We start from the raw sequence: 19,497 nt of genomic DNA on the forward strand, positions 1-19,497 counted from the left end.
GACGTCCGAGTCTTTTTGTCTGCAAAATGTGGAGGATGATTTAATTACAACTGCATGGGTCAAAAGCCGGAACAAATCAGCTGGTGTCTTTCTGTAGCAGTGGCAGTGTGGGTGAGCCCCATGTCCCGCTGGGAGCTGCTGTAGAGCGTGCTATCATGTGTGCTCGTACCTGTGCATGCAGAGGAGCAGCACACCGGTACCAGTCAGCGTGCTTTGGCTACTGGCTGGTGGTGCAAAGCACACTGAGGTTGCTTTTCCCCCCCAGGTGTGGAGAGCCAGAAGGTTAATTGCAGGTGTGGGGGCCGGTGGGGTGCAGGGAGCTAGTTCTTGCTGGCACGCTGCCTGCAGCCTTGCTGCCCCTCTTGGCAGTTACGGCTGCGGGTTGCTGTAATAACGAGTCAGCATTTCTCTTGCGTCAGGGCTAATGAGCTGCTCTTCAGCCACTGCCTCTTGGGCCCTGCTGGGAAGAAGCAGCGTCTGTGGCGGAAAAGGGGTGCAGCTGCTGGCAGGGGGACTGGGGACAGGCAGTAGGTGGTGGTGGAGGTCCCTTCCCAGCTGTAGCCCCTGAGCAGGAAGAAGGCAGGCTTCCAGTGAGGGTGTCTGGATTTGGCACTGGAGCGTGGCTGGTGGAGGAGCCGGGTTGGCAGCGTGCTTCTGCAGTGAGTGGGGGGAGCAGCGGAGGGGAGATGAGGGCTCACAAATGGGGTAGCCTTTCTGGACCTGTCCCAGATACCTGAATAGCAATGGTGGCCAGGTAGCCCCTGGGGAGGGGTTGTGTGTGTGGATGCATCAGCTTTTCTCTTTAAATGCCCCATTTTAGCATACAGTCTTCTCCATATAAAAATACCATCAGGCAAAAATTGGGAATCTGTATCCACCCCCCAGCACAACCTAAAATGAGGACGACTGCCCTCAATTTACTCGTGTCTCCTGGGGTTTTTGTGCAGCAAGTCCGGGTATTGGTTTTCAGAGCAAGCACCTCTGTACTGTGTCTGCACCCTCACGTGACAGTCCTGAAAGGGATGCTCTGCGCCCGTCCCGACCTCCTGCCAGCTGCAGCATGCACCCTTGACCTCCTCCTGCTCGCTTCTTCCTCCACCCCACTTTACTGATAACAGGGAGATTCATGAAATGTGTTTTCTGCTGAGATGTTGCAGGCTGTAGGGATAACCTACAGAGCTGAGGAGGATGTTAAAGGGCTTGGGATCTTCATCTAAACAGAGGGATTCTGATCACCACAGGAACCAGTGATCTCTTCATTGTAGCACCAGTCTCTGCCAGACCAGACCAGGCAGAGACTGGTGCTACAATGAAGAGATCACTGGTTCCTGTGGTGATCAGAATCCCTCTGTTTAGATGCCAAGTCTTTCTGGTTTTGGGCCCATGCTGAGGAACAAAGTGTCTGCATGCAAGAAGGGGAAAGAAACGTGAGACCACAGGGCCCAAATTTCACGGGTCTTCCTTGCTTGCATGGCGGTATTGTTACTTCTTGCTCCTTCACATTTGGCTGCCTGGGGGCTATTCCGTATTGGTCCAGCTCAGCAGGCTGGACTTGGCTGGGTGGTGGCATGCAGGCAAGGGCAGAGCAGCCTGGCTCCCACATAGGGAGTGCCTGCTGCCGGCAGGTGGATGGTCAGGTGGTGAAGAGCAGCTGTGAAGCATCATCCTCTGCAGCATCTGGCCTCTGTCAGGATACCTGGCATCAGGGTCCCTTGGGGGGAAGCAGGTGGGAAAGCAGTGTGTGTGGTGGGAGGAATCAGTGGGGCTGGTTTGCTGGCTTTGGCTTTCTGTGTTGGGACTTTGATCAAAATCACAGCCTGGTCTCTGTCCCTGGGTCCTTGGTGTTTGATTTTTTTTTTTTTTTTTTTTTTTTTTTTTTTTTTTTTTTTTTTGCCTTGGGAGTGCTGGGAAGGGAGCTGACCTGGACAGACATCCTGCAGTGTACTGAACGGGCTCCTTGGAGAGCAGCCCTAGGGGTTTCTCTTTGCCCTGCCAGCCACATGCATTTCTGCCTCCTTCCCTGACATGGCTTTCTGGGAAAAAGAAAGTGCTGCCTGATTTAGACCTCTCTTGGGCACCACAGGTGCTGCCCTTAATTGGCAGGCTAATTTCTAATCTAGTCACTTGTGCTTGCAAGGGAAGAAGGTGTCCCAAAGGGTTGTTGTGCCTGGCAGTCCCTGACCAGCCCTGCCTGATATGTGTCCTCCCAGCAACCGTGCTTTTCAGAAGAGCAAGTCCTGCAGACTGACTGCTCTGTGCTGCCTGCAAACCCAGTGCTCTGGGTCTCTGCTGTGAAGAGCCTGGAGTCAAATCTGTATTATTTATAGGTGTAATGAGTTGGACAAGCTCAGTCTCTCCCAGACGAGAGGACTGAGGATTGGAGGCACGTGTTCTTCCTCAACAGGAGTTGTATTGGCAGACCTCGAGGTGAATGTGAGCAATATCTGCCCCTGGCCATCATGTGTGGTCCTTGCTTTCTACTGACCTAAGCCACTGAGGAGTTTCCACTGCTTTTCTAGTAAATGTGGCGGCAGATCTGCTGTTGGGTTGTGGCTGAGCTCAAAGAAGCCAGGAGAACCTTTTTGCGCATCTCTAGGGCTGGACGAGGCAGTGGGGAATATAGCGGTGAGCTGAGCAGAGGCCTTGAGGGCAGTGCAAGCTTGGAGTTGCAGCAGTGGCATGACTGCTGGGAGACATCCCTAGGGGGTCACCTGCAGTTACTACACGATCTGGTGGCAGTTGTGGTTTCTAGAAGTGGGTAGCCTGGACCTCTTGTGGATGGCTGGTCGTGCAGATGGCTGGCCAGGCTGTGGTGTGTGTTTGATGAGGAGCTGGCTGGACAGCCTAGCACGAATGCAAACTGGAGAACTGCACCTGGTGGAGTATAGCAAGGGTTGTCAAGGCTGGTAGTTCTTGGCTGGCACAAAGGAGTTCCTTTCCTCAGCCATTGTAGTAGCATTGTTATTTTATTTTGGTCTTTGGTAATAGCCAGTAGAGCTAGCTGGTCGAAACCAGTGCTTCCACCTTGTTCAGCTGTGGAGAAGCTGTCTAGGAGTTGCTCTAGTAGGGAAATGCAGAAATTTCCTCTCGTTTGGGACCTGTTAGATCAAGTACAGAGTGTCTCTGCTTGCTGTTGTAGGAGCCTGACCTTGTCAGCAACGATCACAGAAATAAGAGATGTTTAGATGCACTTGGGTGATATGGTGGAGGACTGCAATAGAACATGCAGTCTGCGTGTTATGGATGTGCCAGATCCAGACTGGTGCTTGGAGGCTTTTGTGTATGTGTTGGGTTTTCCCTGAGCTTGTGCCTTCAGCATGGCCACAGACCATAACCCTGTGTAACAGCAGAGATTTTGGTGTTCTCACCAAAAAAACCAGGTCTTTTGGGATTGGTGGGGATTTTTTTTGGTCCTTCTGCTTCTGCTGCTCTTACATGGGAGGAAAGCATTCCTGCCTCAGGATGCTTTGAACGTGGTGCACCATCAAAGGTAGAGCAATAGGAGTTCCTTTGGTAGAGGTGTGCTTTTGCTGTTTCTGCATTGGTTGAGCCCAGGCCAGAGGCCATTGCCCTGTCCAGGGAGTAGTCCTTGCTGCAACTCTTGTGACTTCCCAGCTGACTGTGTGTTTGGGGTAGCTGATAAGCAGGAGCTAGGGGCCTGCCCCTGTCCTAGGAGGACCTTGCCTTGCTGGCAGCCTTCTTCTTCCAAGTTCCTTGGAGGAGAAAGTGTATTGATCTCTCAAACATGCTGTTTTCATGGGTTCTGGGGCAGCTTTTATCAATGGGGTTTCTTGACATCTGTCCTGCATGCTCCTCAAAAGAATAAAACTTTCATCTGATCCTTCCAGCTGCTTGAGTAAACATCTTCCCAGCAATAAATAGGGTCCTTCAGGAGAAGGACCTGTACCTCTGACTGGAAAGAGCTTGGGGGGGTGGGAAGGCTGAGTAATCTGTTTTGGGATCTGAACCCCTCTAGACTCGGGCAGCTGTGCACAACGGGCTGTGCTTGATGGCAGAGCCACCTGAGATGGGAAGGGGAAGGCATCTGCCTGGGGTGGTGTGTGATGTGCCAAGGAACTGGGTGTCAATTTGGGTGATGGGTGCCTGCTTCTGCCTGTTCTCTGGTATAGGTGTTGTGTTGGAGCTGGGCATTGGCTGTTGATGTCCCTTGTAGCTGTGAAACCCAAGAGCCATCAGGAAAATGCTCACTTTGCTTTTGCTTTGGCTGCCACCTGTGCTTCCTGGCCGGTCACGGTGTTAGATGCTTTCTGCAGGTTTCCATTTGGTAATGCTGGCCAGGGGGAGCGTGGGGATGCCACCAGCTAGCTCACTGTCTGGATCTTTGTACGTGTCAACAAGCTCTATTGCTCACTGCTATTAGAAGCCAATGTAGAAAGTTGTTCATTGAGAGCAATACATTCAGGTAAACACAGACTCCTTCAAAATCTTTCTTGCAGTAAGTGGTTGAATTGAGGTGGGTTCCAAGCTGGATTGATGTTTAACTTCGGACACTAAGAAAATACTTCCTCTGTTTAGCTAAAGCAAACGAGTAAGAGAGGAGGGACCTTTCAAATATGATTCGCGCTCCAGCTGCAATCAATACTGATTTTTGTCTTTTTTTTTTTTTTCTTTTACAGATATATTTCCAACTGACGGCCAGTCTGGTATGTATTAATGAAAAATGGAGTTCTTCAAACCTTCCTCTCCTATGCCTTCCCTGCATTTCTCTTTCTGCAGAGTCAGCGCTAACCAGATTAGAAGACTGGTACAAGAATTTGCAACACACAGTAATTTAAAAAGCAAAAAATCCAAACCATGCAAAAACGTAAACAAAAAAAAATTCCTCAAAAAGAACCCAAACCAGAAAAGCCCCTCTAAATATTTGGCCATTCTTGTATGGCAGTGGCACATTTTATGCTTTCATGTAGTGGTGACTGCAACTGCTAGAAGGTTACCTTCTTCCTGTACATTGTAGCATGGCAAATTTGAGTGTCCAGAGTCAAAGAATTTGGGAACTTGCACATCTTGATCTTCACAGGTAACTGAAAGCATCAGTGTGTGACGATGCAAATGTAACTTGGAATTGCAGCTGTTGGTCTGTAGGTTAGTTGTATACAGCTTGATGTCCGTGAGCCTGAAAGTGTACAGTTGAATTTGCAATACTTCGAAAAGATGCAGACTTGCCTCTTGGCTTGTTTAGTCTGTGTGTTGCTGCTGAGTGTCGATGTTAATGACAGCTGAGATGCACTGACAGCAACACAGAATGTAAGACCGATGAAAACTTCCTGGCCCCAGTAATACATGCAGCCTTGCTAGGAGGGACCATGTAGAAGTGGATTGGGACACGAGGGAGGGAGGGAGGGGATGCTACTCTGGATGCAGGTCCCAAATCAGGAAGAGGATGTAGTTTTTAAGAGGATTCACTGATTATATCAATTCTTGCCTTTCCCAAACTGCCGGGAGCCCTTTGTCCAGGTTGATGTTGAAGTGCTAAGAGTGAAGGAAAGGTTTATGCTTTCCCCAGTGATACCAAGACCAGTCAGTAAGGTCCTGATGTCTCAGAGCTGTAGTGCCTTGTGGAGATCGCCCATAGCAGAGGCACTGGGAATGGGGCTCAGTGCTTGGCTTGGCCTTGTGCAGTCTTAGGCACGTCACTGTGTCCACCTCCTACCTGCATCTTTGAGTTGACGTGATAGTGTGAGGATAAATCGCTGCTGATTGTGGAGACGTTGCATCATCAGGATTTGGAAGTGTGGAAATCTACTCCATTGTCGTAGAGCTGATTTCAGTAAAAATAACTCACTGGTTTTAAGCAGTGTGATGTCACTTTGGAGACAGTGTAATTTGACTTCATGAACTGAACAGAGGGCTGGAAGTCATGTGTATGTATGTGTTTCCAGAGCTCTAGCCAGCAAACAAAGCTGTGGTGTAGAACTAGATCCACTTGCAGAAGATGCCTCTGTGGTGTTGGAGAAGTAACCCAAGTAGTAACCCAGTCCATTTCCATTTGTCTTCCATGATTTTTCTTGCTTTCAGAACGTGTGTGAGAACGAAACAGTAAGACTCATTTTGAAGGAGCAAAGATGTATTTCCATGTGTTGAGTTAGTAAGAGGCTTTTCTCCACCCTGCTGAAGATCTGCCTTCATCGGGTGTTGGGTTTTGTCTGTCTGAGCTGCAGACTCGGAGATGTCCTTTGGCTGGCACAACTCCATCCTGTGTTCTCTGGCTGGTTGGGGACCTTTGCAGCTGCCTCCAGGGTGGGGCATGAGTGTGTCTGCAGCAGATGATAGCATTTCAGTAAGTGCTTGTTACGTGTCAATAGCGTTGCAGAAAACATTACCTACAGAGCTTGGGGTTTTTTTACAATTCTGTAATTATAGGAAGATAAGTGAAAGCTTAAACAGGATTCCTCTTAATAGCAGCTGCTCAGGGCACTGCACAGTCCTTTCTCATACCTTCTCCAGAGTAGCCTTAAAGCTGGTACCTTGTTTTTGTTTCCCATGCACTAAGTTTATCTGGAAGCCCTGATAAAACACAGTGAAGTGTGAAGGCAGCAGGTGAAGGCAGGGTAGCACCACTGGTGGTGGGTGGCAGGCTTGCTGCTAGCATCAGAGTAGTTGTACACTCCTGAGCCTGTTGGATTTGACTCCTTCACCTCCCTTTTGTTGCTGAGGTTGTTTAATGAGTTAATTTGCTCAAGCCTGTTACTGCAAAGCACCAGGACTACTGTATCTATGTCAGTGCCTATACTTTAAGGTTAAGCTTGTAATGCCCAGGGGGTCTGTGTGGCTGTTTTCCCCCCTCGGTGAGAGGTGCATTGTTCTTCCACCCCAGGAAGTAGTTGGCACAGTGGCGGAGGATGCTGAGTTTTCGGTAACAGGGTTGGGACTTGCATAGGTGGGGAGCCTGAGCCAAAAATTGGCCATTTTGTAGGCACAGTAGCTGTAGCGTGCCCCAAAGCGTGTTCCTGCTTGTTAGCGTATGGATGCTGGAGGCGTTCTGCCCTCAACCCGGTGTCACATGCAAGCACTATGGAGGTGGAAGGGCAGCAGTGTTTGTGTCCTGGTTACCTAACAGCATTTGGAAATAAAGCTGTTCTCGGAGAGAGGCGACTGACTTTCCTTCTTGTCTAGCACAGCAGTTCCTCTGTCCTCTCCCACATCCAGCGACTAGGATTTGGCAGCTGTAGGGTGCTTTTCAGAAGAAGCCACTTCAAAGCTTGTGATCCGGAGTTCAGGTGGAAAGCTGGGGGACTTCAGTGCACTTGAGTGATGCGGGGCTGGGCTTGGCAGTGTGGTGGCGGAGCAGAGGGACGGACTCTCATCTTCCCTACTTCTGCTGTTAAAGGAGGGCTGTGAGGGCACATCTCCACCCAGACCCCTGTGGATGCATTGGCTGTGAACCCCTACCCTCTGTGAGGCTGCCGATGCTGTCCATCTCCCAGGACTTGCTGCCACATGGAGTGCTGAAGTTTGCTGCCTGCTATTTAAGGAAGTACTTTTGCTTGCTTTAAATTGGCCTCCTGCTAGCTTTGTGTGCTGTTCCTGTGCCCTCCTGGCATCGTACTCTGCAGCCAGCCCTCCTCCTCGCAGTGGTGGGGGGATCCCTGCCTTTTTAGTCTCACCTCTTAAGGGGCTGCCTCTGGGTGATTTAATTGCTTTTCTCTGTGCATCTGTAACACTGCTGTGCCCTTGTTGAAATGCAGAGACCAGAGTTGACAGCAGGGTGCAGTTGTGGATGTGCTAGTATTCAGCAGAGCAGCAAGTGATGCTCTGTCTTGGTCTTGCTATTCCTGATGGCTTTTTTATTAATCTTCTGCTGCACCCTGAGCTGATCATTTTGGAGAACTGTCAGCAGTGGCTGAGATTATCTTTCTTGAGTTAAACACTATGAAGTTTTTCGTAGAGAGATGTGGGTAATGCTCCCACTGCAAGGAAGCAGCTTTTAATCCTTTATAAAGAAAAGGAGGGGAGATGGATCTTTAAATTAGGAGAGAAAGTGCTGTGTTGTACTCTTTTTGTAGCTGAGTATTTCTGAAGGCTCACTGATAAGGGTGGTTTTACTCCTATGCTGTGTATCGAGGCAGAGGAGGCAGCCACCTGTAGCACTGGAATTAACTGGACTAGAGGGAGTGGTTTATGTAGCAGGATCCACATGATTGTGCACTCAGGAAGGAAGTTGGCAGCATTTGTTATTTCAAGCACTTTAGGAAGAATCTTGAATTTCCCCGAGTCTAGCTTAAGGTGGGGGGACATAGGTGAGGATGTTGTATCTTGTGCTTGGAGAGTCTGCCTTGAAATCTGCTTGGCTGAGGTACGGTAATCCTTAAGTAGCAAAAAAGGAGCCTTTCTGCCTGCTCTCAAAGGTTGCAAGGATATTTGGCTGCCTTGTTGTTGTCGTGGGTTAAATGCACTGGATTTGCCACCAGGAGGAAGCCCCCATACCTATGATTAGTTTAATCCAGGTGGTTACAGGACTGTAGGATTTCTTCAGCTTGTTTCCAGAGACACCCTGGTTCGTGGGTGATCTAGGTCTGGCCTCCTGAAATGCCTGGGAATGTTTGCTGCATCTGGTCCTACCACCAAATCGCTGTTGCTTTCCCCTGCCCCAAGAGATGGGGCTGGATTTCTGCCTGGTGGTGGCTTTGTCTTCCTTGGCCTCGCAAGCTGAGCTGCTGCTCAGTCTCCTTTTGTTACATGCATGCAGGGAGGCAGGTTTGCAGCTGACCTGGTGCAGGCTTTGAGGGCAAGGTCTAGCAGTTGCTTTGCAGGTGGCCACTGAGAGGGGACACGCTGGTCCTGTAGAAGTACCCAGCGTCGGGTACAGGAATCACAGTAGGGATCAACTAGGAATGATGTTACTTAAATTACGTCACGGTCTCCTTTCTAGAAACCCAGTCTCTGGCTCCCCTTTGAGATGACAGTTTTTCCGCAGGCACGTTTTGTGCAGAATTTGCACCTTTGCCTTGTGTGACCCCTCGCCCCCTCCACTGGCATGGGCAGTGGGAGCTGCACAGCTCCCTCCTAGACAGTGCAAATGCTCAAGAGCTGGAGGGTCTCACGGCAGGCGCTTGGCTCTCAGTTCCTGTCTCTTCGTTGTTAAATATTTACAGTGAGACATACCAGATGCTTCCCAGGAAGGGTTTTGTCAGCTTCCAAGTCCCCAGATGCAGCTGCACAAGAGGCTGATGGCCATTAAAGGGATCACGTCAGTGTGATGCCCTGGGTTGAGCAGCAATGTGGTGACTTCTCGCTCATGCTACGGGCACTGCTGGTTGTGCTGTCTCATCAGCCCCAGCGGGATGCGGGCGGAGAGCACCCCTCTGCTGATGACAAGAGATTAATGATGTCTGGTCCTCTGGCTTTTTTTTCCTTCTCCTTGGAAGCTTTTCCACTGCAGTGGGAGAGGGAGCGGGTGATGCTTTTGGCTTTTATTGCCACACAGCTTTTATACGGGACCTTCTCTGCAGCAGCGGCATCCATATGTGACTGCTACACGGCTGCCTCTGCTCCCTCTCTGTTCTCGGCATGGCTGTGTCTGTCTCGGTCGCCCAGCTACCCTGCGGAGAGAGGGGTGCGCTGACCCAAGTGAGGCAAACTCAGTCACCAGCTCTCGGCATCGCCAGCCCTGGGTGTGCAGAGGCCAGTAGCTGAAGCATCACTGCTGAATGCCACTGGTCAGGTTCCCAGTGTGCCTCCTGCTTTCAAGATAAGGTCCAGGACCTTGGGCTGGGCCCTGTTTGTTGCTCGTGGTGCTTATCAGCTTTTGTGGCTGACAAGGTGACCTGCCACACAGCACTGAGGATAGGGAGGGAAGGTCCCCCTGGCCCAGGTTGCACGCTGGGCTGGCCCCCCAGGACAGCCTGTGCATGTGCACATACACCGGGCTCGCTCCGTGCTGGGCATCCCCATCTCGGTGTCACAACTCCTGCCTGGATGAGGGACTGTCCGGGTGCTGTGGAAGTAGGATCTCCGGACGTGGCAGGTCTGCTCCTCCAAGGGGGGGCCAGGGAGGGGCGGGCTCACTAGGTCATCGTTTTTTCCAACTAAATATAGTTGCTCGTGCTTTCATAAGGCTGGGATTTTTGCGTCACGTGACTGTCTTATCCCTCCCGGCCAGCAGTTGGTCAGAGTAGGGGATCGTGTGTCTGAATGGGTAATAATTAACTGTTAACTAGCTTTTCATTAGAGCCTGGCAGAACAGGCAGAGCGGTGCAGCAGAGGTAAGCAGGAGTGGAGGAAGCTGCTCCTGGTCCCTCCTGGAGGGTGGACACCCTCTTTTAATTTGCAAATTGCTTGCCCCTAAAGGTGAGTGGCTTGGGGTTTTTTTTGCTGCGTTTTAAAAGTTGAGTCCTGCCATGCCTTGTGCGTCTGTCCTTGCCGTCCTGGTCCTGTAGTTCCTGCTCGGGTCACCCTTCCCTCCCTCACCACTGATTTTTTTTTTTTTTTTTTTTTTTTTTTCACCTTAGGTCATGAACTATTAGCTGGTCTCCAAGCCAGCTTGGAGGAGGGCCTGACCCTCTGGCTCCTCCACGATTTGGCCCGCCTGCATGCCCCAGGTCGGTGCAGCCTTGCCTCGGCTGCCCTCCTCTCCCAGCACCGAGGTGTCCTTGCTGTGCCTTGCCACCCTGAGCGGCAGCTGGATCAACTTGTGCCTTTTCTCAGGGGCCCCAGCCCACCCGTGACACACTGACGCCGTGTTTGCCTGGGAGCGCTGCTGGCTTTTCCCACCCCTCTCCCCGAACCTTTTAACCTGACAGAGTGTTTGCAGGTGTCCTTGGAGGCTGCTTTTCTCTCTTCTGTGATGGCAGAAGAAAATGCTCTGCTGGCTGGAGACTTGTCTGCACCAGACAGCCTGGGTCAGGCGCTGGTGCTGGAACAGCCTCTTCTGCAGGGATGGTGGGGCGACGGGTGCCTTTCTCCCTGCGCAGGGAAAGCAGGGTGGCTCAGCAACTAATGGGGGCCTGATCTAACCCGGCTTTCTCATTTTGACAGTTTCTGGAGTGTGGTCGGCTGGGTGACCTTGGCTGTGTCCCCAGTGCAGTGTCTCCTGGGATCTGGGAACCACTGGCTTCCCAGCAGAGACCCCTTAGTTTAGGGCTCAGTTTCCTTTAGGAACCTGGGGGGGGGTGGGGTCCTGTGCAGCCTCATTCCGCATGAACCTGGCATCTCGGGGGGAGGGGGGGGGGTTGTCAGCGTGGTGGTGTGAGCATGGGTAGTGTGTCAAAAGTTTCCTAGAAATCCTCTTCAGGGAAAAGCATTGCTTGAAAAGGCAGTGGAAAGATGTCACTCGCCCTTGAGAGAGTTCATTTGCTGCCTTGTAATAGCAGCCGTCGGTGCCAGGAGGAACCCGCAGTGCCCTCCCTGATGCCGTTAACGTTAGAAATGCCTGTCGGCGTTTCTGAACCCGCTCCTTCTGGAGCGTAGCTTGGCCACAAGTTGAAAGTTTCTGTCTTGGACTGGGAGGCTGCAGGGAGGATGGCTATGTATCTTTGGTAAGTCCAGGTCCTTCCTGCCCCTCATTTGCCCTGAAAATAAGTCAGACCCTGCAGATAACTTGTGTGTGTGGAGCTTGTAACAGTTATGTGCGTTTAAAAAGCAATACTGTTTGTCAGCTCCCTGTGACCAGCGCTGTTACGAGCGGTGTCCCTGCTTGCTCTGAAGGTCTCTGTGCAGGACTGCGCTGCCAGTGGGGTGGTGTCAGCAGAGAGACAAGCTCTGCAAGTGTCTTGAGTGGCTTTACCTCCCCCTGCTCCAGGGCTGCTTTAGGACTATCTGCTGAGGGATACGAGGGCTTGAAGAGCTGGGAATGCAGCTCAGGTGCCCACATTCCCAGCCCGTGATGGTGCTGCCCTGGCACGCTGTATTGAACCTGCCTGTACCCCTGGCCTTTCTCCTTGCACTCTTCCAGGACAAACTCCCGAGCTCTCGGAGCCTGCCTAGGACATCCAGGTGGGAGTATTCTCATGCTCTCTGTGGAGCTGTCAGATGCCCTTTTTGAAGTTATTTTTAGCAACTGATCTTTGCAGCAGTTGCAGAGCTTATATTGCAGAGAAGTGTAGGCAGCTCCCTGCTTCCTTTGCTGTTAAGAGTAGGGCTTCTAAGGTGGAGCTGCCTGCTGAGGAGCTGCAGAAAATTGCTGGGAAGGCTTTGAGCCACGGTGCCTGCAGCTTCTCTTGCTCCTGCTGAACAGGCTTCCCACATGCTTTACAAGCCCAAATCCTGCTCAGCCATGCAGCTTACGGATCTCGTCTTCTGCTTGGTCTTGACTTTTGCCCATTCTACTGCACTTTTTCTTGTATGTGCAGGAAACTTACGATATTGCAGAAGTGTTGCAGATATCCCTCTTGCCTTTGTAAACAAGGCCAGATGCTGTGCTGCCAGGTGTGAGCTGCGAGACTGTGTGCTGGAGGTGATGGAGCCAGCTGTGCTTGTCTGTAGTCCCCAGGAGTGGGTGGGAGACCCTGTTGTCAAGACACTGACTCCTTTATGCTGGAAGATGTCCTTGTGATAACATCTCATTTAAAGCTGCTGGAGAACTCCCATCCAGTGCTCCCTTGATTTCCCCTCCCGTGCATACACCTCCAGTTATGACTGTGACTTGGTGGGAGGTAGAGCTGTAAAACGTTGCAAACCTAGAGGAGGTGCAGCCTGTGTGCCCAGTTTGCCGAGAACCTCGCTGGTTTTGTGTACCTTCTGATGTCTTCAGCAAAATGTGAGCCTGCCAAGCAGTCAGTGCTATAAATCCCAGGCTTTTCAGCTTGTGTGCAGAGCTGCAGAGACAAGCATTTCCCATCTCAGTCTGGCATTAGCTCTGACACATGGCCGAGGCTGGTGCTGGGAGCAGCTCCTCGGGAGACAGGCAGAGGTGGAAGCTGCACCTTGGTCTCTGGGGATGTTTACACCTCTGTCTGCACGCAGGGGTGCTACCAAATAGCTTCCTGGGAAGCTGAGGTCCCCTCCTGTCTGTCTGTGCTTCCCAGCCCCTTTACAACAAGGATGTGTTGCCCACTGCTTCCATCTTGATGAAGAAACAGGTGCAGCTCCACAGGAGGTGGGCAGAAAGTGTTTGCCTGTCCCTCAAGGCTTCTCTGCATGTAACTTCAGGAGGGTCCACTTCCAACAAGAAAAACTCAGCACTGCCCGCAGCAGGTGGGCTTCTGACGGGAGGAGGAAGGCTGTTGTTGGCTTGCAGGTCACAGCTGGCCTGCAGGACTGATCCTGCAAATGCCTCTGGAGAAGGTGTGGGGATGGTGGACACAGAGTTCACCAGCTGTGTCCTCTGATGGCTTGGTCAGGCTCAAGTTCCAAGTCATGGCGTTTGCATGCTTGGGCAGGGGAGCTTCTGAATTGGTGTCCCCTGCTGCTGTGTGGATCGGACTGCCCTGGGAGAGAGCTTGCTTGAGGCCTGGAGGAAGGACAGGCACAGGTTTGGTGCCCTGAGTTTCTCGTGTTGGCGAGGTGGGGATACACCCTTGTTGGAGCTGTTCTCTGCTGGCTCCCGAGAGCTCTCCTTTGGGGCCAGCAAGGGGATTCATGTAGCCACAGTGGGGTCTGGGCAGGCTTGGCAGTGGCTGGCTGCCTGTTGGGTCCCTTTTTCTCATGGGAGCTGCTTCGGATGTTGGTGCTGTCCCACCACATCTGTCCTGTGTGTCGTACCCCAGGAGGGACTCTCCTGCCCTCCTGGGAAGACTCTGGAGGAGCTAGCGCTTTCCAGGGGAAATGGCTAATTGCCAAGCTCATTTTCTCTGTCTGGACAATGTGCATGGATATACAAAATAGTGTGAGCGAGCAGTAGTTCTCTTTAAGATGTCTAATGCTTTCTGTCTTTACTCTTCCCAGAAGTTGTCATACCCGGGTGTCCCATTTTACTTCTCAGGAGGTTAATGCAATACTTTTTCTTGCCGTGTCGTTTTGATGGGAGCACTATTCCACCTCTCATTTAGGGCTCAGCTCACCCTGGGCCCAGCTGCATTTGCTCGTTCTTGCCTAGAGAACTTGAAACAGCATTGCCAGAGCAGGTGTCCTGTCGTGTTGGTTGAGCTGTGGTCCTCGTGTGCCAGGACTGTCCCATGGAGCGTGGGAAGGAAGGAGGATTGTTTGGACGCTGTCAGGTAGCGGAGTGGATCGTGCTGGATGCATGGCTGGCTGTCCTATGCAGCACTGTCGGGCTCCTGCCAGGGCTCTGAGGAAACTGGGGATACCAGTTCAACTCTTCCAGCCCCAGTAGGACCTGCAACGCGGAGCATGCGCCCCTGCCTCAGCCTCTGCAGCACAAAGTCCGTGCTCTTGGCTTCAAAACTGCCTTCATCTGCAGTTTCTCCTAGGTGCCAGGCTGTGGGCTGGAGTGGCCTGGGGGCAGGCCGGCTCCTTTCTGTTGACTTGGCTGCCGGGGAAGGAGGGGTGTGCTGTGTCAGGGACCAGGGACGGACTGCATGCCGGAGCTGAGGACTCTGCATTCCTGCTGGGAGCCTGGGCTGCCCTCTGAGACTGTCCCAGCTGGTGCTGGGTTGCTCTGAGCCTTTGTCTACCTTTCACAGGAGTGGTACTGTGCCAGGAGTGGGCACTACAGCTTTCTTGCTAGAGGTGCAGGTATTTCTGCTGTGTAATACCGGATCTCTGCCCAGCCCTGCAGATGTATTCCACCTCTTCATCTGCCTTCTCTAAAAATCCATTACAAGCTGCACTGGATGTAAGAAAAGGCAGGCATTGGGTTTGATTTTCTCAGCTAAGGTAGTAAATATGTCTTGTAGGCCAAGCTCAATGGTCCTATGGAACATGTTCCTTTTGGGAGGGGAAGGACACACACGACACGGACATTTAGGGGGGAGCTGCTGTCACCCTGGCTGTGTGGTCCTTGTGCAATGGCTCTTCTCCTTCCAGGTACAAGGAGTTTGCTCACCTGGATTCCCCTGTGAGCTTCCCGCCTCAAGGGCTGCTGTGCCACAGCCAGCTGCAGGCCAAAAGGAAAGCACAGGGTGTCTGCACAGCCTTGCCCTTCTTGGCGCTCACCAGGCGTGTTGGGGAGCGAGTGCCAAAAGCCAGCGAACGCTTTGACCGTGCCTTGGCCATGGAGGGGTTTGGCTGCAATACTGGCATTGGGGCCGTGGTGCTCCCACCTGTGCCTCGTCCCCTTGGTTGCTGAGAAATAACCTCCTCGTGGCTGGGCAACCCCATGGGCAAATGATCTGGTTCTGGCTGCAGGCGGCAGATCAAAATTCAAGACCTGCTTTTCTGTTCCTGGCTGTGCCAGCATCTGCTCTGTGGCTGCAGGCAAAGCCACTCCTTCCTTCCCTGCCCGCTGTCCCCTTGCCAGTCTCACGCCGCTAAAAGCCCTGGCTCCCACTGCAGCTGTTTGTCTGTCCCCTCATATGGAGAGGCCCTGATTTTTGGTCGGAGGAATGGTCATGCAGTGCTAGTGCAACTGAAAATTGTTTACTGCCACCAAATAAATGCAAAAGAAGGTCTGTGAAATGCCAGGAGGGCTGAGACATCTGTCAGCAGCTTTTAAGGTCTCGGCTATCAACCAGGGCAGTATCTAATATCCCTTGCTAGCACTGCTTGTCCTGAGCTCTTCTGGGGGGGGAGCAACGCCCACTTGCTCCCTATTTCCCAGGTTGATGCAGTGACAAAAGGCAGCAGGATTTTCCTGCAGAGGGTCTTGTTGGCTGTGCACCACAAGATGTGTTGCTGTCCTTACAAGGAGGGTTTTCTTCTGAAGCCTGAGCACATGGAATTAGCTTAAATGTGTTTTGGGTGGGTTGCGTTGGGTTTTTTAGACGCTTGGCTTTGCTGGAGTCTCTGCAAGGGAACATGAAGAGCAGTTTGGGGGTTGATGTCCAGGAGCTTGACTGGAGAATTGCTGCTGGGCTGGAGCTGGGGCCCTTGGTTGGGCTGGCATGCCCTGGAGGGTGCCAGGCATGCACAGCTTCTGCTCACCATGGCTCTGGGCTCTGTGGATGCTACGTTTGTCTGTCCACAAGTCACAGTCTCCTGGCTTGGTCTGAGCAGTCTCCACCGTGACTTGCAGATCTCGACTCCTTCCATGCTGGTGAGAGCTGCCTGCAGCCCCTGCCACCGTGCTGGCCTGGCTGCACTCCCTGGAGCAGCCTCCCTGCCAGGCTGCAGCGCTTTGCTTTGTGTTTTGTCTTCTGCAGCACTCTGCAAATGCTAATTAGTCTTCTCAGCACCTCGGCTAGATAAGGGATCCCTGCTCCTATCTTGCAGATAAGGAAAGCAGCAGAACTTGTTTCAAACAATTTCCTCCCTCCCCCGCAAAGATGGTGGGAGTCTGTGGCACCCGCCCCTGCAGCCTGTGCCCCTGCATCCCCTTTTGCTAGAGGTTGTGAGGGGGCCTCTCTATGACTGGTCCCAAAAAAAGCACAAGAACATCTATGGCCGTGAGGCTCCTGAGCTGAAGCGGCTGGAGAAAAGGGCTTGGATGCCATTGCCACGGACCCAAGGCTGCGGTGCGGTGGGAGCAGGTGCCCGGGTGGGATGCTTGCGGTGAGACTGAGCCCTGCTCTCCTCCAGCCGGAGAGATCGGTGCCTAATCAGCCTGCAGAGCAAGTTCAGATATTTTTTTTTCTGTGGTGCCAGGCATGTCAGTGCTGTCAGAGCAGGCAGGGGTGCTCCATACCTGTGGAAGTTGGGCTGGCTGTGGGTTTGTGCTGTATGTAGCGCTTGGTGCCTTTTGAAGCTATATTTAGTTGGTGACATCTGTGGGCGTTGAGTGGAGGATTTTAGGGCCTGTTTTGAAAGCACTCGCTCTTCCTACACTAGCAGGAAAGGTAGAAAGCCTTGTGGCAAGCTTTGTGCCACGGAGCCAGGATTCTCAGTGGGGTGCATGTGGAATAAATGAGGGAGACAGGAGACTGCTGCTGCTCGGGGGCAGGCAGTGCAGGGGGGCTGTGGAGGTCCTGGGGGGAAAGGAGATGATTTGGAGACCTAGCTGAGAGCTTGGGCTCTCCTGGGGGTAAAATCCCTACACAGGAGCCTTGGGGAAGGGAACTGGGGAAAGGGAGCGCACATGGTTCCATCCTGCCATGTCTGACTGCTGCCTTGACACTTCAAAGCCTCTAGCTCTGAGCAAGGCTGGACCAGCAGGATGAATCACAGATTTTGAGGCTAGGAAGGAGACTGGTTTTGATCATCTAGGCAAAGTTGTCCTGCCTTACGCAGGAGATCAAAGCAAGCTTTGTGTGGAGCTGGGTAGGCTATTCAGGGTGTTTCCTGGGGCACCCCCAGATAGGCTTCGCTGTTCCTCGCCCCCTGCCCCAGTTTGGGATGCTTTTCTTTTAAACAAAGACAGTGGTGGAGTTAGAAACACTGGCTCCTGCTGGGTGAGTGGCACCTGGCGTGGGCTGTCCCTTGGGTCAGGGGCTAGTGGGCTCTGCTCTCCCTGCAGAGCACCACTGCCATGGAGGAGACCCTTCTTGCGGGGCTGGTTTGTGTTAGGCAGCGGCGTGCTCTTCTGTTAGACGCGGTGTGTGCCCTGCGTGAGCCCGCTCCTGCTCTGGAGACCTTGCAGCCAGACCTGGGAAGGAGAAAAGTTAGATTTCTTTGTCGTCTTGTAAGGAGGTGGTGTGTGAGCAGGAGCCAAGGCAGGTCGTGGTGAGGCTGAGGTCTTGACTTGCTGCAGGTCTTGTGTGAGGTCCATGGTGGCGTGAACCCCAGCGGTTGCATTCTGATACCTGAAAGCACCCCGGAGGCACTCAAATGCCTAAGTGCTTTGGGCTGTAGTAGAGTTTAGACACTTCCCGGATCTGGCTCCTTCTGTCTGTACGTTCCCTCTCGTGAACTTGCTGCCCTGTGCTGGGATGCAGTGGAGATGGAAGCACGAGACGAGCAGCGCCCATGTGCCGCAGACTTGCGTGTCGCTCCGTCAGAGCCGCCCTCTGCTCCCTGGGGAGGGCCAGCCACACCGGCGCGGTGATGGGCATTGCCTGTTCAAGGGCATGTTTGTTTTGCTGTATGTAACAGCAGATCAGGTTCTGCATGGCGCTCTACCGAGCGAGCCGAAGCCCTTGCCACCCCTCCTCCCTGGCTAGCAAGACCAAGCCGGGAGGGCTGAGCTAAGTCAGGGAGTGCCTTCCTGTGGTGGGATGGGGTTAAAGGTCCATTTCTCGGTCACCTGGATTGATCAAGGTTTTTCTGATATTGATGGGGCCCTTTCAAGACCCACATCAGAAGCTGGTTCTATTCGTTCTCCGTTCACCTCTTTCTGTTAGACCCCCTTTGCCGAAGGGGCAGCTGGCTTGCTTCCCTCCAGAGCTAACACTTCCACAACCCTCAGCTGTGTTTTAACAGTTTTGTTCTCCTCCTCTTGCAGAACACACAACTCCTGCGAAGGTGGTGAGGGCTGCCAACCCGAGACAGCGGAAGGGAAGCAAGGTAAGGCTGCGCCTGCTGTCCCCCTTGCTGGCCTCCAGCTTCTGGTGCAGTTGTCAGTGCTGCATGAGCATCTTGAGGATCTGGTGAGCAGTCCACTTCCCTCACAAGCGTGGTTGTGGAGGGGTTGACGTGCTGGTCTGGCTGCTTGCAAGAGCATGGAGGAGAACATCCTGATTCTTCAAGTCTCCTCTCTGGCACTTTAGTGGTTTTGCATGCTGCCTGGGCTGGTGTTATGCCCAGCTGGGCTAGGGGAGACTTCACCTCCATCTTGCAGGGAGGCACTTGGAGCACAGTCCTGCATGTGGAAAGCTGCTCCCGGCACCCCAAGTCCCTTATGGGCTTAGCCAGTGCCCTGCTCCGTAGTGCAGACATGGGGGCAGTGTGATGGAGCAGTGTGTCTGCAGGTCCTTCCTTCTTCCCTGTGCAATCTGTTCTTCACTGGCACACAGAGAGCCAGGGTAATTGGTTTCAAACAAAGCAACTCCTTTGGAGGAATCAGGGCAATCTGTTCCAGGAGATCAACATATGATGGAGGGACAGTTGCTTCTGAGGATGTTGCATGCAGCTGGGGCACAGCTAGGGACATGGGCTGTTGGTGTTGGCTCCCAGCAGCCAGTGAAGACTTGTCTGAAACTTGATGTGACTTCTTATCTGTTCCATCTCAGGGAGGGGAGGGCCCTGGATATGGAAGTGTTCCTGCCTGTGAAACAGGCATGGCCCTGCACTGGAAGTGGTTTTCCCAGGAAACCTGCCTCCTGGGGAGAGTAGCATGGCACCTGAATGTAGAGATGTCATCTCCTGAGGGACTTGGTGACTCCAAGTTAATTTAGAAATAATAACCCCCCAAGGGCAAGGAGGAGTTTCTGTGCCCAGATAAACTCAGTGCCCAGCCGTGATTGATCATGTAGCTGGGCAGCTGTGCGTGTCCTTTCCTGTCTGTCCTGCAGGTCCTCTGAAACCTGGGGCAGGTAGAATTTATAGTAATGGCCAAGTAATTTATTCAGCATAAAGTGACTGGTGGTCCCACATGTGGCCATGGGGTGTCCGAAACGAGGAAGCTCCCTACCATCAAATACCAGCTTGAATTTTTCTACCAGTTCTATG

General features: G+C 52.6%; 1 protein-coding gene across 5 annotated transcripts in view; it reads left to right on the forward strand.

The window, feature by feature from the left end:
* LARP1 (La ribonucleoprotein 1, translational regulator) overlaps positions 1-19,497 on the forward strand; it is a 43,087-nt gene that overhangs the window by 12,193 nt on the left and 11,397 nt on the right. For 4 of the 5 annotated variants that reach the window (XM_037396974.1, XM_037396975.1, XM_037396977.1 and 1 more), the window contains 2 exons: positions 4,638-4,664; positions 18,332-18,393. In XM_037396974.1, the coding sequence (XP_037252871.1) occupies positions 4,638-4,664; positions 18,332-18,393 (89 nt within the window). Of the gene's footprint in view, positions 1-4,637; positions 4,665-10,232; positions 10,309-18,331; positions 18,394-19,497 lie in introns of those variants that run through there. The other variant, XM_037396978.1, reaches the window with a different exon arrangement.

The sequence above is a fragment of the Falco rusticolus genome, chromosome 8, assembly GCF_015220075.1.
Source record: "Falco rusticolus isolate bFalRus1 chromosome 8, bFalRus1.pri, whole genome shotgun sequence".
In the NCBI taxonomy this organism is placed as follows: domain Eukaryota; kingdom Metazoa; phylum Chordata; class Aves; order Falconiformes; family Falconidae; genus Falco; species Falco rusticolus.